The sequence below is a fragment of the Aythya ferina genome, assembly GCF_964211825.1.
Source record: "Aythya ferina genome assembly, chromosome: 4".
Taxonomy (NCBI): domain Eukaryota; kingdom Metazoa; phylum Chordata; class Aves; order Anseriformes; family Anatidae; genus Aythya; species Aythya ferina.
The window spans coordinates 40,261,037-40,279,841 of NC_140300.1; the positions used below are offsets into that span (position 1 = coordinate 40,261,037).

The 18,805-nt window shown below is 45.5% G+C and overlaps 1 protein-coding gene across 1 annotated transcript; it reads right to left on the minus strand.

Annotated features, from left to right (window-relative positions):
* Window positions 1-22: 22 nt before the first annotated feature.
* SETD7 (SET domain containing 7, histone lysine methyltransferase) lies at window positions 23-17,605 on the minus strand. The gene is made up of 8 exons (XM_084517424.1): window positions 17,466-17,605; window positions 16,105-16,234; window positions 11,862-12,063; window positions 10,688-10,877; window positions 8,931-9,012; window positions 7,681-7,798; window positions 7,229-7,386; window positions 23-6,266 (listed from the first exon to the last, which is right to left on the minus strand). The coding sequence occupies exons 1-8, from the start codon at window positions 17,503-17,505 to the stop codon at window positions 6,086-6,088; spliced, it is 1,101 nt and encodes a 366-aa protein (XP_084373550.1). The 5' UTR covers window positions 17,506-17,605; the 3' UTR covers window positions 23-6,085.
* Between the last annotated feature and the right edge of the window lie 1,200 nt (window positions 17,606-18,805).

Sequence of the window (18,805 nt, forward strand, 5' to 3'; positions counted from 1 at the left end):
GAAAGAGGCAGGGAGGCAGCCGTTCTCTTGAATAGTTTAATATCTGCATTGCCTTCGTAGCGCAATTAAAGCGATCTTTAAAATTCACTTATTACAAATGTTTGTCAAGTCTATTTTTATATATTTTTTTTCCCCAGAAACTTTTTTGTTTTGTTTTGTTTTTTTCTTGCTTCCTTGCACATACACCCAAACACACTATAAAAACCTCATTCATAACATCAAAGGAAGGGCAATCACCATTCATGTAAACATCTTTCTTAGAGTTATCCATTTTTTAAAAGTCATGAATAAACCTCCAGATGTTCAGTAAGGCTCATAGTTCGAGTACAAATGTCATAAAACACCTATCAAGTACTGTATACAAGTTAAATACTCCGGGGTTAACTGCTAACGCGTGGATAAGCTCACCCCAAGGATTATTCTGTAGCACTTAGTTCTTCAGAACAGAGACACCCACTAAGTATGGGCTGAAGAGTATTAAAATAGCAGAAGGCCCAGCAGAAACTGTTGAGTAACACACAAGTTTAGTCTGGATCTTAGCTCAGGAGTGAAGTTGGGTACAGTTACAGTAGGAAAAGGAGGAGGAGACCGCGGGAAGGAGGGATGGGTCCGCCTGTACGACACCACCGAGGGCCAAGCTGGGAGGTATGTCCTGAAGATGTGACTGGCCTTGCTATTGCAATGATTTATGACAGCCGTGGGTAATGCTGCATAAATACCTTCCCAAATAGCAGAAACGACCATTTGCAATTATAATTTGCAATAGTTTGTTGCATCTCCCCTTTAAAAAAAACTACTTATTGGTAACCAATTACACTTGCATCTTACAAAAAGACATCCTTTTAAATTTGGTTTAGATCTTTGTGGATTTTTTTTTTTTTTTAAATATTCATTCTACCATGAAAATATTTCATACAAACATCATTTTACATACAAATATGTTAAAACTTGTGAAGAGGGTCTTCCCACACTCATGATTTTATGGCTTGAACATTTAATTGCTTTGAACTTTTGTATATATAATTCTCCTGGAAACAAACAGAAAAACAGTAGTTACAGTAGAACTGGCAGAGAGAGAGGGCAGGAGCTTCAATTGCCTGAAGACAGAAGAGCGCCAAGAGGAGGGTCCATTCAACAGATAGTGACCTTAGTGTTCAAAACCTTTGATCTGGGGCAAGTAAACATGCACTCAATCTTGCACCTTTTTAGAAAAAAAAATAAAACCAGAAGAAAATTCTTTATAAGACTGCTTAGAAACTCTTCTTCCAAAAATATAGTTCCCGTGTTTCCAGTACACAAAGCAAAAAGAACAAGTTCTCCCAGGGGGGCACAGGTGAGCACGAAGCCCACGTAGATCCATAGGTGAAGCTGCTCCCACGCCTGCGCTCCTCACCCAAATACTCTCAGCACATGACAACGTGGTGTAAGCGAGGAGGCGGCGTATAATGCAGCATCCCAGCATGTAAGGAGACACTTCAGCAACATTGTTTTCAAAGCAATTTTTTTTTTTTTTTTAAGTGCTTGGAGGTGAGTTCCTCAGACACCTACAGCTTCAGAAATTCTGTTGTGTGAGAGGAAATCAAAGCAGCAGATAACCAGCTCTGTACAACTCATTACCTCGTCACGACTGAAGCATTTTCCAAAGTACTGTCGATTCAAATAAAAGGATAAAAATCAGAGAGGCCTCTGGGACAGAAACGATGCTGTACAGTTCCTGGCACAACCGAAGTGGTGAGCCCTGCTTTCCACTGCAGGACGGGTGCGATGGGGACAACCCACCTGCAGCCAGGCCCCGCGGTGGCTTAGAGCCGGGGGAAGGAAACAGACAAGTGAGGATCTGCACCACTTCTCGGTTTCTTGTACCAGCCATTGGCTGCTCTGCTCCTTGAGCACCTAGCAGAGGGTGAGAAATCCTGACGGGTGCTCTCGCTTCCACGCCAGCCAAGAATTACAACAGCCCTGAGAAAGAAACTACAGCCACTGCTGGCTGTGTGCAACACTAAGAGCTCCGCGTCTGAAAAGGCTCAGCTAAAGAGTCGGCTATCGAGTCGCTCCCGAAACAAGCAGCCTTGCAAGGGCACACAACAGGCCTCCCAAGTGGCCAAAACCTGTGCGAGTCACCCATTGCCATGCTTGAGCTGCATGTGGAAAAAAGCAAGGGCCATCCAACAGGTGTTGTCTCAACTGCAGGAAAAGTCAAAGAGCTACCTGAGCTATCACCCTGACAGCTGAAGCTCCACATAACCACGGACTTCTTTGACTCTTTCATCAGTTAGGACTTCATTTCTGTAGGATAAGGTGGCTTTTTTTTTTTTATTAGTAGCAAAAAAAGTTGAAAAAAACTTTTTCAGATTTGTGAAGGAAAATTAGGTGTTTTTGTAGATCCCAGAGAGTCACATTATAGCAGCAGACTCGGCATGAGATCCCCTTCTCTATGCCTAAGCCCTTTTCCCTCTTACCCAGAGGCATGGCCCAGCAGCAGGTAGCTCTCAGCTGTAACTTCCCATGCTCTCGTCTCCAAAATTAACTGCTTCTAAAACTAGGCTTCTCTATTCCTGGTGAGAAAACACAGTGCTGCCATAGCAGGGAGATCAATTTAAGCTTTCTTTTCAGAGAGACAGTCAACAGCCTCTAACACAGGCTGATACGGGCTCCTTCTCAAGAAGGTGCTCCATTAACAACCCTGCCATTACACTGAAGCCATCTGCAGTCCTGCAGGCCAAGGGTGGAAGTTGGGAACTGACATGTACCTGAAAAAAGCAGCAACTTCAAGTTCCCTCATGTCTTCCCCAAAAGGGTACAGCAAAGACCCAGCTGGCCACCCAGGTTCAGCTGACAGGTATCAGCTTTTCTTCCAATCTCTGTTCCAACAGGAAAGGCCCTGGGCCAGCTCCAGTGAAGCAGAGCTGCTTCACTCACTGCATTTTCACAGTCAGCGGCATTCAGCAAGCTCAGAAAGATCACTTTGCAAAATGACTATTTTGTCTGCTCCAAATTAAGATTAAGTTTTGGGGTGGGTCTCACGTTACTACCGATAAGTAGTTTTGCTAAGCTGGTCTCGCTGCCTAGAGAGCCCCAGAAGCCGAGCTGCAGAACACACTGACCAAGTTAAGGCATTACTCGGAGTTACGTAGTTAACCTGTGTTTAAACCTGTGGCTGCCAACGCACACCTCCCAAAAACCTCTGAAGGACCCGCTGAGCTCTGAGCCCTTTCGCTGTCCAGCGGTAAAAACCATCCCAACCGTCCCCGCTCTAACAGACCACAACGAGAAACAAAACACAGAAGAATTAAAAGGCTTGGTCCTGAATCAAGCCAAAGCAGCTTCATAACCACAACTTTTATAGAAGGTTGGTCACTGAAGAAGGGGTCTATAGGAGGACCAGAAGATTTTAACAGAGCAGAGAGAAAAAGGACAGTAGAGCTAACACAGACAAAAGCTGCTGCAAACTAGCAGGCTACAAATATACGCAAGAGCATCTGCCTGACTGCCGCCAAATTAGTGGCTTTTGAGAACACACCGAGGACACCTGAGTGCCTTGATTCTAGGAATTCCCTATTTTATAATGCAATCACCGAACTCGATGTGCAAAGAGCACCCCGTCTTCTACTTCTCTCTAAAATCACACAATATGAAGGCAGACAAATCTATTAAAATTAGCGAGTCTACGTGAAGAGGAGAAGAGAGGAATCAGAGCCTGTTCAGGAACAAAGCCAGAGGAGCTTGAGAGATCGGAACATTTTAAGCACAGCTCTCCAGCTGGCACGAAGAGGTGAGCAGCCCAGAGAGGGTTGTTGAGAAGGAAAGCAGGTTAACGTGGAAGGAGTTACTGCCCAACCAGCTGCATTCAGCCACGCATCTTCCCTCTCCTCTTCCTCGCACTTAAACACGAGCCTAACTTTATAGATGTCACGGTTGTGGAAGAATAATCCATGAGACACACACAACAGCTTCCTGCCAGAGACATGCCTTTCTGCAAATGGCTGAAACAGCCATGACCTAAAATAATAACCTGTGGGCAGGCAGAGAAAGAGCAAAACACACACATTTCCTTCTAGGGTTGATTTGCTGAAGCTGTGCTGCCAATTGGCTTTTGCCAAGCCTCCCTCACCTGGAGGCCCAGTCCTGTCTCCCTGCATGCTCAGCTGAGTCCTCGAGACATCACCTCTGCCAGCCACCTGCCCTGGACCAGAAGTGGAGCTGTGGCACAAGTTTCCAGCACAAGAAGGGCTGTGTCGCAGCGCACTCTCAGATCACTGCTGGAACAGAGTCAAAGAGCCCCGAGCCTAGCTGAACCCCAGCACATGTAGAGTTGCTTTTGTGAGAGCTTAAACGGTAAAATGCTGAAAAAGCTTTGTGATCAGTCAGAGGAACTAAGCAGAGCCCCACGCCCGGGAGGGCTGCACGCACAATTCCTAGCTTTGTACACGTGCCAAAGCAAAGACCCTCAGGCTGCACAAAGCAGCAGCCTCCTCCTTCCACCTCCAGGTACCAGCCCAACGCGCTCCCCACATCCAGCTCCCCTGACAGCCAGGCACCTCCAGCCGTTCAAGCAACCAAGCTAGTGTGTTGCAATAGAAAGGTAGGTCTAATTTCCAAATTGTTTATGTTACATATATACAAACAGTTTTAACTACAAACATTTAAAGAAAGTGTTGCAAATGCATCTGAGGTGTTCCTAAGCTGCTAAACCCAAAAGAGAAGGTCGTAGACCCAAAGGGGCTCCAGTATCCAGACTGAAACGATACATTATCTCTCTCTTCTACAGCATTAGGCAAGACCAGTACAGTATCCAGAAAAATGAACAACTCTCCTATCCCTGAAAAACCCCAGAACACAACCCTGCAGATGAATATTCACAAGCCCCCACTGTTGGCTGTAACAAAGCTATGGATTGACTGCTGTTTCTAAATACGAGCAGTGAGTGATGTTTTTACATTCATTGTTTGTCTTCCAAAAACAATCTTCTCTTTTATTTAAATCTTATTTTGACATCTCATACTGTATTAATTCACTGTGTCTTAAGCTAGTACTGCTAAAAGACTGCTACGAGGCTATATTCTTTGTCAGCTGAACACACAGAAAAGATACAGCGCTCCGTAACCCAGTACTGCAGCCTGCCCTCGAATACACGCACTTCCTCTAGGAGCACCCACGTGAGACACAAGCGTCTCACTGCTAAAATTTCTGCCTCAAGAACTGGTGAAATACGTACACCAACTCGCGGACACTAATGCAGTTCACGTGTCTGCCTTCCAGAACACCTACTTCTGAAAGTCCTTCAACAAGTAAATCTGTTTTCTCCCTTCGGAAAGTCTTCATGCAAAGAACAGCTTCATTTGCGTGTCGTAATCATAAATTAAATAAAATAAGCCAGCCATAAAGGCTAGATAAATATTAGGTTTGGACATGTTGCTATACTATTTAGAGAGCCACAGAGACCAACACACAGCACTCTCACATACACACACAAGCCTTTCCACTAGTTAGAAAGGATTTTCTCCTGCAAAAGAGGATTTGTAGAAAGAACAACGTTCAGACAAGAGGAAAGGGGAGTTAAAACCCAGCCTCCTATATGCTAATAAACTGCTCTATTGCAAGATTCAGATCAAAGGTTTAAAAAGGCAAAATTATGCTACTATTAGAGAATATCAAAATATTACTGTTATCATCACAAGTGGCATATATGCAAAATGCAGTTGCACAATAATGCCTAGGCAGATAGAGAGCAACACTAAGTCTGCCGACTAAAAGAGAACGATATACCCATTTTAGTTTTCTGTCTAGTCTTTTGGCATCTTTGCATATGGTGCAAAAGCAGAAGCTACCAAAGAATATCACGTCTTGTATAGAATATTAAATAATTTCTCCAGATAAGACTGGTGCAACGCTAGCTAATTTTAAATCTGCTATGAGTAACACAGTCAAACCTAGTTAGTATGCAAGAAACTTATCTCTTAACACAGAATGCAAAGTTATGATGCAACAGCATGAACAATCCCTGGTTGTCCAGTTTTCAGTAGAAAGGTAGTGCATAGATCCGAGTTTCTATTTGAGTTTGCTGAGCTGAGGAGGAGCTCCCGCTTCACTTCTGCTGGGCAGCCTGGAAAGCTTTCAGTTCCAGCTGGTACCACTCGGGTGCTTCTGGCCCGTTCTGCCCCACCGGGTTGTGATCGTATCCGTAAGCCACTGTTAGCTCCTCGTCCTTCTCCACAGCCCTGATGGTACGGATACACTTGATTGGCCCAAAACGAGGGTGAACAAACCTAGACAGAGAACAAACACTTTCGCTAGGCTCAGCAGTCAATTCACAGACTCGGTTAGCCCCTTTCACAAATGCTTCCAGCAGTCACTCACAGCTGAGTGTAACGTCACGTACTCTGATGTTAGATGAGCAGATTTCTTTAAGTCAACCTTAAAAAGGCTTCAGTAATGAGGACACATATTTATCAAAACAGCTTTACATAGCTGTATTGCTTGAAGCTTTCCAAAAGTCCTACAACACTGCTCGCTTGGAATAAATTACAAGTTGATCACTGCCACATGCCGTGGGCTTGCAGTGATAAATAGCTGGGTAACTGGAGAATGCTATAGATTATGTGAGACCAGAGAGCAGGGAAAAATTGCTCAGCTTAATTTCCCCAGTGTAGGTTAGCTGCCAGTCATAATACACCTCTGTGAATCTTCTCCCAGGGCCCAACAGTAAAGGAAACCAACTTATTTAATAAAGGAAAGCCGTTTTCTAGTTAGGTACCCACAGGTCTGTCCATTCATACATTGGTATGAAAATATTTACATCCTTGAGTATTTGCATATATGAGAAGTTTCCTAGTGCCCTGCACCAACTCTAAAGCAGCAAGATACTTATTTTTCGTGTTTTGGACAAGACAGCAACATCTGATGGTGCTGGTCAAGCTTCTGCAGTTCAGCAAACATGGTTCAGAGTCTGACTAGGACTTAGAGAGCAGTGCTTGTGCATGTTAGAACCAACAGGCAGCTCTTGAAATTCATGACAAAGGTAGTGCAGTTGCAAACTTCAATCTACCCCATGGGGTTAGTTTGAAAAGACAACATGCATCCACAGTGCCAACTCATCAGGAGAGCATGAACTTGAGCATGGTGACCCACTACTCCCAGCCTCACAGCTGCCCTGAAGCACCCTATGAACCCAGACTGCAGGCTGCAGCACAGCCTTGCGGCCTCTGCTTCAAAACAGATGACTACTTACGGGTCATAGATGCAGTTCGGAGTGAAAGAATGGTTGGCCTTATGCCCCAGCGAGGCACAGTACTTGGCGGCGTGGTTGTAGGGCTCTGGCACGTCTATCACTGTCTCGTCGTCCAGGGATATTGTGTTTCCATTGAGGGCCCAGTCTCTGCTGTCTACCTAGTTTGCAAGGCAAAAATCCAGTGTGTGTGTGGGGAGGGGTCAACTTGGCCAGCAGTTTGAAAGCAAACACGTTCAAATATAAGCAACTAGAGCTTTTCCTGTGTATAAGGGTAGGCATTTTTGGTGGAGATTTTTTTTTTTTAAAGTAATCATAGATCAACATTCATTTTCTTTCAATTAAATTCCATCATATTAAAACTTAAGGGTAGGAAGGGGAGTGGGTGTAAAATCCTACAATAAGAACATTTCCGAAGGAGCAATGAAAATTCAGACTGACTTTCTTTCCTTTACCTCCTGGTGTGTAATTCGCACTCCGTTGTAAAAGGACATAACTGTACTAGCTTCTGCTGCTATTTTCGAAAATAATCCTTCTCCAGCACTGGAAATGAGAGAGACATCAACATACACCCTAAAAGGGAAAAACAACATGAATTAGTGTTTGTGTAAAGCTTACATTTTCAAGAAGCATCACCACAACACTACTGGCATAAAGGCTAAGAACTCAATATAATAAGAAAACTAATAATTCATAACCTCCAAATGCAATCCCTTTACCTTCCTCTCTTCCATACACTCTCTCTATTTTGGCAAAATGGAGATTTGGTGGTAAACAGGGACAGTCTTTATTTATCAGTCTGAAAACTACTTTTTTGAAACTGCATTGGCAGGTTATTATTACTCATTTAGGGCTTTACCTCAGGAACACCCTCAGTAGCAACAGAACCCCAGAGGTTCTGACTAAGCCAAGGTTGATGGTGTGCACATGCACAGATCAGTATTCTACTGAGGAAGAGTTTTCAAGGTGGAATCCCTGTATCTTCAAGTACCTGAACCAAGCAAATGCCTGCATTTTACTGATCGCTTGTTTAGATATTTTGGAGCATCAGAAAAGGACTACAGCTGAGACTCCTACACAGCAAGGCCTCTGAAGCTTAGGTAAAAAGGAAATTATGCAATATACTGTGTGCTAGCAGCAGAAGTAAAGGAGTGTCACCAACTGACTGGCATGAGACAATCTGCTGAGGAATATATCCTGTGAGGAATATGTGCTGTAACATTACAGGAGTGTTAAAAGAACCTCTCCAGCTTGATGATTTACTCTTGGTGCTTTGCTGCATCTAGAGGGAGGGCAGCAAACTTTGCAACGCATGCAGTAAGACACACTGAGCACAGCACACAGCAACCTGAAGCTAGTTATGGATCTAGAGTGTCAACAGTGCACTTTATTGTTCAGAATGTCACAGACGTAGGCTGTTAGTGGAGTCCAAGTACTGTACTGAACATGCATTTGAAATGCTAAAGAGATCCTGCTTTAACCTGTTAAAACACACGGCTGCGTTCTATCCACTGGAGTGCAACTTTATTGTGTAAATCAAAGAAATTCAAGTCACGTTTACTGATGCATAATAATGGATTCCACATAAAACCTTAAACAATTTTTATTTTAAATGAGGAAAAGGCTTGTAAAATCAGGGCCTAAATATGCTACAGCAAAGAAGTATTGACAGCATCAAAAGTGGGCAGAAGAAAAAAAAGCCTACCTCTCTGACTCATACGGATCAGGAAGAAGTGCATTTGTAGAAATGCAGGATGAAGTAGATTTGTCAAAACTGTACACCGGGCCTAGAAAGAGAAATCAAAAGAAATAAACTCATGGGCAATATTCAAAGCATGCAACCTTAAATGCAATCAAGACATTAAAAAATTAAGTTTTAACGTCTGCAAGAAATGTCATGCTTCAAAAAAAAAAAAAAAGGGTATTATATAGAACTGCACTTACAAATGGACTTCTGTGAGATTACATTTCTTGATTACCTGTCTCCCCTCAACATGCCAGAGTAGCAGTATATTAATCACAACAAGAGGATGCATCGTCTTTAAACTACCAAGTTTTAAAGGTCAGGACAGTCTTCCAAAACTGACCCTTCCCAGAGTCTTTCATTAAAACATAAAAGAAAATTTAAAAAGGATATACTAAATAAATAACACATTAAGTCTAAAAAATGCTGGACTATTTCATATATGAAATGTTTTCTAGCTCAAAACCAGAATAGACTTCAGCCAGAAGATAATGTTCAGTAATCACAAAGTACATTTGCTACAGTCATTTATTTCCTGCCATTAATAAGCAACTCAGTGGTACAGCTCTAATTATACCCTTACATCTCTCTCCAATCAACTATTGTGCCAGAGGACTATCTGGGAGATAGGTTAAGATGCAGGTGGAAATAAGGAGAAAAACAACCCAGAATACTAAGGATTGATAAAAGACCATTGTCCACAGTATCCAAGTTCTAAAAACGGATCTGCTCTGGCTGAAGGCAGCTTCATACAGAGTGCAACTGAATCCTATTTACAAGGCACAACTGTGCCCTCTCAATTTGTTTTTAGGTTAAAATTTGATTTGCTGTCACATCTGAGAGGTTGTGATAAGAAAATAAAAGGTCACAGGCATTCCCTCACTTGCCATCCTCTTTTCACTGGGTTTTATTTCATTCTGAGGGAGACAATCCTTGGTGGCAGCACAGTCAGTATTACAGCACGGTTCTTGTTTACATTCACAGCCCTGTCCACAGCTCAGCCCTCTCACCCCCAAAACACCACTTATGCATCAGAGCAACAAAACCACCCCAGAACTACAGCCCCAGCTCGCCACTGCCCCGCAGAGGGAGCACGGCGTGGGCACAGGCATCACCCTGACCCTAACCTTTTCATAGCCTCTTTGTGTCAGCAGGACCAGGCAGGCTGAAGGGTGCTGGTGAGTCAGGTTGTTATACAACTGCTGAATCTAGTTCACTAATGCCAGTCCCCGCGTCCTTTCAGCACAATAACACAGAGAGCAAAACATCCACAGCAGCGACGCTCGCTTGCACTAGCTTGACAGAGCTACAACCAGACCACAACCCCCGTTCTCCACTCCCAATTATTCCACTAACGAGACAAAGCTGGCAGCTGTGCCAGCATTAACACCCTTAAGCAGGTTTTCACGCTGACCCAGATGGCAACGGTGAGCATGACAAACAGGACTGTGCCCCTCAGCCTGCCAGAGAAGGGTTACGAAATGCAATCCAGCAGCACCACCACATGGGTCACTTCCCATTTGTTTGCAGAGCAAACAAATCTCTCCCCACGCTCATGCTCTTCTGTCCAACTTTATAGTTTAGAAAGAGGGCTTCTCACTAACACGCCTACTCTCTCATCACAGCCAGCGCTGGTTAATACTATACAGACCAAGCCATCTGCAGTAAATGGCTCCAATACAAGGAAGAACACAAGTTTGTGTGTTAGCTGGACTTACTGCCTGGTACTACTTCAAATTGAGGTTTCCCATCCTCTACAGATGTCAGAGTTGCCAGTTTTGCTTCTATCATTTCCCCATCTATGAACCTTCCAGAATACGCAGTCTTTCCATCAGGATAGACGTAGGCTATTTTCTCTCCAGTCATCTCTCCTTCTTCATTCACCTCTCCCACAAGGCTGCCTCCATCCTGAAAGCACGGACAAAAAAGAAAAGGCAGAGTACTGAGTTATTTTTCCTGACTTTTTAAAGAAGCAACCTCAATGAACTACAGTAAGTTCAGACGTGAGTTTGTGACAAGGAGTAAGAAAGAGTGACATGAGAAGCTGGATGAAGTCTAATTCCAGTCAGGATAAAACCAATGCAAGAAATGAACTGGCTTTTTCACATAGTGTGACCCAGCCAAAACACAAGGTCTTTCCTTCTGCGTGACACAAATCCTGAGCTTTGATGTTTTGATTCACAAAAATTTGACATGAACAGTTTGTGAATCAAGGCCCAAGTTAATGCACACACAGAAAAAACAAACAAACAAACAAACAAACAAAAAAACACCTATAAAAACAGTAGTACCATTGTTGCCTTAAGTAGCATATCAAAAATTTCTCCAGCGTTTTCCAGAGGAACACCTAAGTTTTTAACCAAGAATCAGAAAGACCTAACCTTGCCTGGGTTCATGAACAGACTCCCCCCACTCAGAGGCACAATTCTCACACCAGTTCCACCTCATCTGTTGTGCCAGGGCAGACGCCACAACGCGCCCTGCAGAAGCAGACAAGGCCTCCTCTCCCTGCTAACCAGGAGCAATAGCTTGCACGGCTCCTGTGCTCTTCACCTGCAGTCAGCACTACAAAGTGTCAGGATCACTGGCCCGGCCTTCCTGAGGAGATGCACAGAAATGCACTTCCAAGGGGCTGGGTTCCCAGGAACATGAAAATGATAAAGGCACGTCACAGCCTTACCGTATCCTGCCTACTGGACAAACATTCAACACTCAAAAGGTTTGGCTGTGTCTCGGATTATCCAAAACCAGAATGCACAAATATTCCACCTGTATTTTTGTGTGCTGACCTTTGGATAGCTGGCTCTTGGTGGATATTTGTTTCAGCCATGGAAAAAAGAGGGATGCATATGGGTACTGTTCTGCAATAAAAGAGCAGGAGGTCAGGCTTACCGGGTAATATATCCAACAAACTCCATGTCGAATGTTGTCCTTATACTGCCCTTTGAATATCAGTCGCCCGTCACTGTCGTACTCCTGGGCTGGCCCATTCAGCTCCCCATCCACATACGTGCCATGAAGGACCACTCCGTCCTCGTAGGTGTAGATTCCCTGGCCTTGCAGGGCATCATCAACGTAGTACCCTTCCAGGGTGCTGGTAAAAAGAGAAAGAAAACAGCAGTGGAAGACTATTCCCCAATCCAAGAAGGAGGCATGACACAGCCCTGCGTCTGACGCTGTCCTTTCACCAGGGTGCACTGTGTGTACACAGACCTCTTCACCTCAATTGCACTGCTGAGCTGCTGCTTTAACAGGCTGAGGTAGCAAATTAAAGCAACAAACAGACTGCTCGTGGTCAAAGAAATTATTGCTACAGAAAGCTGCCCTCACCTGAGGTTTCGCTGCCTCCTGTGTTTGGATCTTTGGTGATGTCTCTGGTAAGATGAAATGGCTCTGCCACACAGGTGGACAGTAACAGAGCACAAACTGCAGCCTGCCACTGATCCGAAGCTAGTTCCCTAGCAATATGCTTAGCAGCAGCCAGTGCTGGGTTTGCTGAAAGCACTGTCATTTTTCCATGCACTTCGATTAAAGTGGAGCACAGCCTGTCAAACAGAACCAGTGCTGCACTCTGATTTGAACAAAGACACACTGATTTCACTCTGGTTTTGTCTTGCAAACCCTTTAGAAGAGATGCAGTAATACTCTCATGTTCTGCCTTGTTGCCCTGCTTCAAAAGGCTGTTGATGGAAACCACAAAGAATCAAAGCATAACTGAGTACAGTCTCCTTTACAGGTACTTCTTTCTCAGGTTAGAGCCAGTGTAAGGAAATACAAACTGCTTGGCTTTTACCCCAGCATGTTTAGCTAACAGCCAGCCGCAGCACACACACTGTCATTGCATAATTCTGTTTCTGATGCAGGCATCTGTGGTATAAGCCCGAAGTTTGCCTGGGAGCACAAGACTCTACACGTCCTACAATACATTGTCAAGAGCTGGGGAAGGAATGTTTTCTCAGAAGTAACTTCCTAGTTTCTAAAACCTCACTCTTTGTTTTCACAAAATTTTGGCAATCTGGTTGAGGTTTCCATGGGAACACACACGACAATAGAAGAACGTAAGTTACTCGTGTCAGACACTGTTTAGAAACAAGAGTTCAGGTTGGGTTTTACGCAGCTGCCTTCACAGCAACGCTGTTCCAGCCAGCTCCCTTCCCCATGCTGCACGCCGTGCCCCAGCAGACAACACAAACCAGACGCAGAGGGGGACGGGGCAGGAAAGCTGCTTTACTTTTCAGTTGGATGAATTTCCTGATGCTGCTTGCTACAGATGTGTGCAGACAGCTCCTGCAGCAGAGCACGGGGAAGGAGCAGAGCAGATGAGAACCACCAGAAATCCGTGTGCTTATCTGACTGCAAACGACACGGCTTTCTCCTCGAGTTTATCACAGGTCACCAGTTTTGAAATTCACCGTAGCTGGCAACACGCATGGAGTCCACATTTCAGATCATTCTTTAAAAGAAGTCACTCCCAGTTTACGTAATGAAATAAAACAAAACAACCTTCCTGTTAGCTTTAATCGCATTAGTTGAACTATTAAATTACAACACTTCTTCAGAAATGCAAAGAAAATACTCTTTTTTTTTTTTTTTTTTTTTTGACTGTAACTCAGATCTCGCTGCCAGGCCTAGCGTGGATCTGGAATATCCACTACCTAGAGAATAAACCTGTGATAAATGCTGGGGGGACACACGATGCACTATGCTTCCAGGTACTGAGTTACATCAACAGGCCCTGACCCATTTACACACCCTTCCTCGCATATGGCAATATTAAAAACTTTCTTAAAAATAATACCCCTCTCTATTGCTATCCAGGAGCTGTTACTTCACGAGAACTTCCCAATAATAGAGAACAGCAGCTGCAGCTCAGTGCAAAGTACAACTCTCACACTCACAGCTACTGTGCAAAGTGTTTAGTAAAGGGCTCTCCAGCAAGCATAAGCACCAGTGAAAGTTCATGTATGAGATCCAAAGGAGGGAGTGTGCCAGAGGTGAAACTTCTCTCTGAAACAATCTGTTGGGTTTTGTTGCATTTTTGAATGCAACAGGGGGAGAAAGAAAACAACTGATACTCCGGTCCAGGTTTTCACTCCCGTAAGTAATCATCAGGAAGAAAATCACTACTCTGAAAAAAAGGGAGACGTTTTAACTGAGGCAAACAAGGTACACAGGCAGCTGATGCTATTTCCCAACACTTGACAAATGAAAACAATTCTTGCCATTCCAGCGTCTGATAGGACTCAACCACCCCCAAACAACAGACCTACTGCAGTTAGCTCTCAGCCTTTACCAGCAGGCTCGTGAGGGAAATAACCCACAGTGGAAACAGACCCAGGCAACGTGAAACCAACCAACTGACTGCACTGAGGCACACAATACCGCAGGGCAGAGATGTTTTGAGAAATTTGTGGAATTCAGTTCTCTTCGTAAGACTTCTTCACAAACACTCAGCCTTGCTCAAGGCACAGTTAATGGAAACAGCACGTCCTGCTTTGTGCCAAGTCATTCCTCCTTCGACATACCTGAGCCATCCACTCCTGAGCGCACCTTACTCTTGCTATGTGGGCAGAGCTAGGTAAGCTGCAATGTTTTTACTAACAGCAGCAACTGCTTGGTTAAGGCTGCTTTAGCTAAATTAAAATAAACATAGGCCAGTTTATAAAAATATCCCATTTTCCAAAACCATATTACAGACTATTTTTGTGTATTTTCATTTTGTTAGTTCCTGAAGTCATACAGTAGCCAACTGTTCCATTTTTTTTTTTAAGGGGTTATGTAAATGAAAAAAAAAAGGAAGAATTGGCAACACTGAAGAGGTACAGAAAAGGCTCAGCACAGGCAGCAGCCCGAGTTTTCCCACAGAGCACTGCCTGTACCCTGGCTTACTTGGAGGAGCAGCTCTACAAACAAAATAGTGGGTCAGTTTCTCTAACTGTACAATCAGCGACTGCTCTGCTGAGATCATCAACAAGCACAGAAGCGTTATGTACATGTGTCCATAGAGACCTTGTCTGCCAACTTGAAAAAAAAAACAAAAAACACGCTGCTTTACAGAGGTCAGCTGCTGGGCAGTAGTGATTTTCAGCTACTTGCACAAGATTTAATAAGCTCATTACCAACAACAGTGAGGATTTTTCTTCATCCAGGCTCGGAGGCCTGAGCAGTTCCTGCATAACTGAATAAAAATATTATCCTTCTCATGAAAAAAAACCACTATCTCCTGTATGAAGCAACTGCAAAGGCAAATACAGACAAGGAGCTGACTCACTGAGCCAGCACAATACCTCCGCTCCTGCTCAGAAGTTTGCTGAGCAGGGGGAGAGCAGACCCGGCACGACTGTCAGTTTAACAGCTGCTATTCATAGTGCCACCGACAGCTGCAAAACCACGAAGAATCGTGTCATTTTATACATCTGCTGCTCCTTTGGAGGCAGTTCTGAGCAACTGCAGGGAGAAACGCTGCCGGTGGGGGAAGACACACAAGGTGTTCATAACGAAGACTTAAGAAAACACACGCACAGGCATGGACTAGCCCAATTTCACTGCCACTGTGAAGAGGCTGGAAGTTATCGGGGCTTTTCTGGAAATAAATCAGGCCACAACCATGCAACATGCAAAGGATTAAGTAGAGTGGAGAAAACAGCAGTGTTTAACTTGGTCCCTTTAACCACTAAACAATTTCTAAGAAAGGCCCTACACCTATTTGTGGGCCTGGCAGGGCCACAAATCCTCTATGCAGGGCTACGAGGCACACAAAGAAGCCCACTTGTACTTATGGACTTGAACTCTGCAGCCCAAGCAGCTGCCAGAATGTTTTCTCAATAGCTTTGAGCACATCCCAGTTCTTAAGGTCTCTAATTAGTTGACAACTTTACAGCACTCAGACCGCTCAAAAGGCTGCTCTCTCCCACCAGGAAACAACTCTGGGCTTCGTGTTACGTACACAGCTCCAGGCCCACAAAGGCACCCTGTCAGCACTCTGCATACCGCAGCAGCAGAGGAAACTTTACAACTACAGCTTTTAATGAGAAAGCTTGTTTGGAAACTGAAGCGTATGAGGAATATAGATTACTTTCAAAGCACGGTAAGCAGGAGGCAGGAAATAGAAGGAAATCAGAGAGTCGGTGTCTACCTTCCATCAAAAAAGAAGAACTTGCCACGGCCGTTCTTTTCTCCATGCACAAAGTTTCCCTCAAATCTGTCTGTCGATGAGTAGGTGACTGTACAGAATCCATGTGGCAGCCCATCATCATCTAGATGCCCTGAAATAAAACCCAGACAAAGAACAAAGAAACATGTTAAACTTTACAGACATTTTCAATTCTGTTCTGTGTACATGCTTGAAACATTGTAGCTCCCTAGTATAAAACTGTAATCCTCATCAAACCATTTCTGTTAGGAAAAACGTTCAGAGATTTGGTACAGCCAAATCTATTATCTCGCAGAACACTACACTTAAAAAATAAAAAGGGTTAGGATACAAGAAAGCAGATGGGAAACATGAGAGAGGAGAAGCCGTGGAAAAAATAGAAGTGTTTCTAAATGCAATAAGGTTCGTACTACTGTAACTTGTCTTAATCTATGGTTTCAAAAATACAATAATTATCTAAAATGTGTATTTCCTGTGAGAACAGAATAGACTTACACTTCAATCCACTGAGCAAGGCAAGCATTTATTTATTTATTTTTTTAACAATAAATACATGTCTTTCAACAATGTGGGTGTGCCACCTCGTAGCTATATCCGCAGGAATTTAAAGAAATAAAAGCATGTAATCTTCGCAGAACTATGCACTCACAATACGTCAGTCAATTTGCTATTTCATTTTGCAAATGCTGCTTTCCAAAGCCTTTCTGATGTGTTCAGGCTACGTCCCCCCCTTCTCTTTCCTGGCCGTATCAGTTTTCCCCATTACAGCTGTTGCACATGGGGCCAGCAGATGGGTGACACACTTAGACCCTCATCGGCACGGGTTTGTGTTCTGCAGAATACAAGTGGCCAGCTCGGATTAAGTCCGAGCAGAATAAAGCTCACATTGCAGCTCTTGCTGCTTCTTCAGAGCCAAAGGAGAACGAAAGGGGAGCGCTTTAAGGATGTGTGCTTTGCAATTTACCTGTGTGGAGCCCTCGGCACTGGCTGCGTTAGCAGACGGCGGCTGCGGCTGCAGAACAAAGATGCTCAGGCTCGGCAGGTCGAGCTCCCACCCTGCCAAATTTCCCTAAAACCGGCCCAACGCAGGCAGGAGAGCAGGAACAAGCCCCAGCGTGGCGGGGAGCACTCACAGCCCGGGACACCGGGAGGCGCCCCCAGCACACCGCACCCGGCGCCCCGAGGCACGGCGAGCAGGCGGGGGGCGATGCCGGTGCCGGTGCCGGTGGCGGTGGCGCCATGTGCCGGTTGCATAAGCCGCCTGATGTCATGCGGCACCCGCACCCCGCCCCGGTCGCCTCCCGGTCGCCTCCCGGTCCCCCCCCGGCCCCTTCCCCGGGCACCTTCCACGGTCTCCTCCAGCGTCTCCTCGTCGCTGTCCATGGCGGGGCGCGGGGCGCGGGGCACGGGGCGCGGGGCGCGGGCGGGGCGCAGCCGCGGAAGCACGGCCGGGCGCGCGCGCCGCCGCCCCGCCTCTCCCCGCGGGGGCGCGCACAGCAACGACGCCGCTGAAGGGGCGGGGAGAGCGCGGGGACGCGCGCGGGAACGCGGGCGGCGGGGAGAGGGAGGAGAGGGGCTGAGGGCGGGGACAGGCAGGGGGAGATGGAGCGGAGCGAACCCAGACCCGAAATAAACAAACCCGAAACGAACCCAAACACACCCCAACCAACAGAACTAAGCCCTGACCAAACCCCGAACCGAACCGAACCCAAACAAATTGAACCCAAACACAAAACAAACCGAACCCAACCCAATCCAAACCCCAAATGAACTGAACCATACCCCAACCAACCCAACCCAACACCAAAACAAACCGAACCAAACCCAAACCAACCCAGCCCAAACCCTAACCAACCAAACCAAGCCCAAATCAGCCAAACCCAACTCCAAACTAAACAAGCCCAAACGAAACCAAACACAAAACAAATCCAACCTCAACCAATCAAACCCAAACCAAACCAAACCCAAATCCAAACCAATCAAACCCAAACGAACCCAACCAAAACCCAAAACAGACAAAACAAACCCAACCCAACCCAACCCAACCCAACCCAAACCCAAACTAAATCCAAATCAAATGCAAACCCAAACCAACCCAAACCCAAACTAAATCCAAATCAAACCCAAACCAAACCCAAACCAAATCCAAATCAAACCCAAACCCAAACCCAAACCAACCCAAACCCAACCCCAAACTAAATCCAAATCAAACCCAAACCCAAACCCAACCCCAATCTAAATCCAAATCAAACCCAACCCCAAACCCAACCCAGCCCATCCGGCCTGACACCCTCGGGGCACTCAGTGTTGTGAAACGCCACCCAGTCCCCTCGGAGCGCCTCTCCCAGCGCACACCCGCTCAGGTCACCCCAAAGCCGGCCCTCCTGTGGGCCCACACCAGCTCTGCGACACCCCTGGCCCACGGTGACACCGCTCTTTTCTCTCTGGTCCTTGACACAGAGAGATTTAATTGCCAGAACATAAATGCTCCCAGGTTTGGGGTTTGCAGGATGGGTGACCACATATGTAGGGTGTCAGTGTTCCCAAAGCTCTGGGCCCGGCCTGGAGCCTTCATGGCTGGGTGTGACGGTCAGGGACAACACCACGGCAGGAAAGCAGGACAGTGGCAGCTTGGTGAGGGCGAATAATTAGGTATGTCTGCAGAAAGAGGGTTTGGAAATCC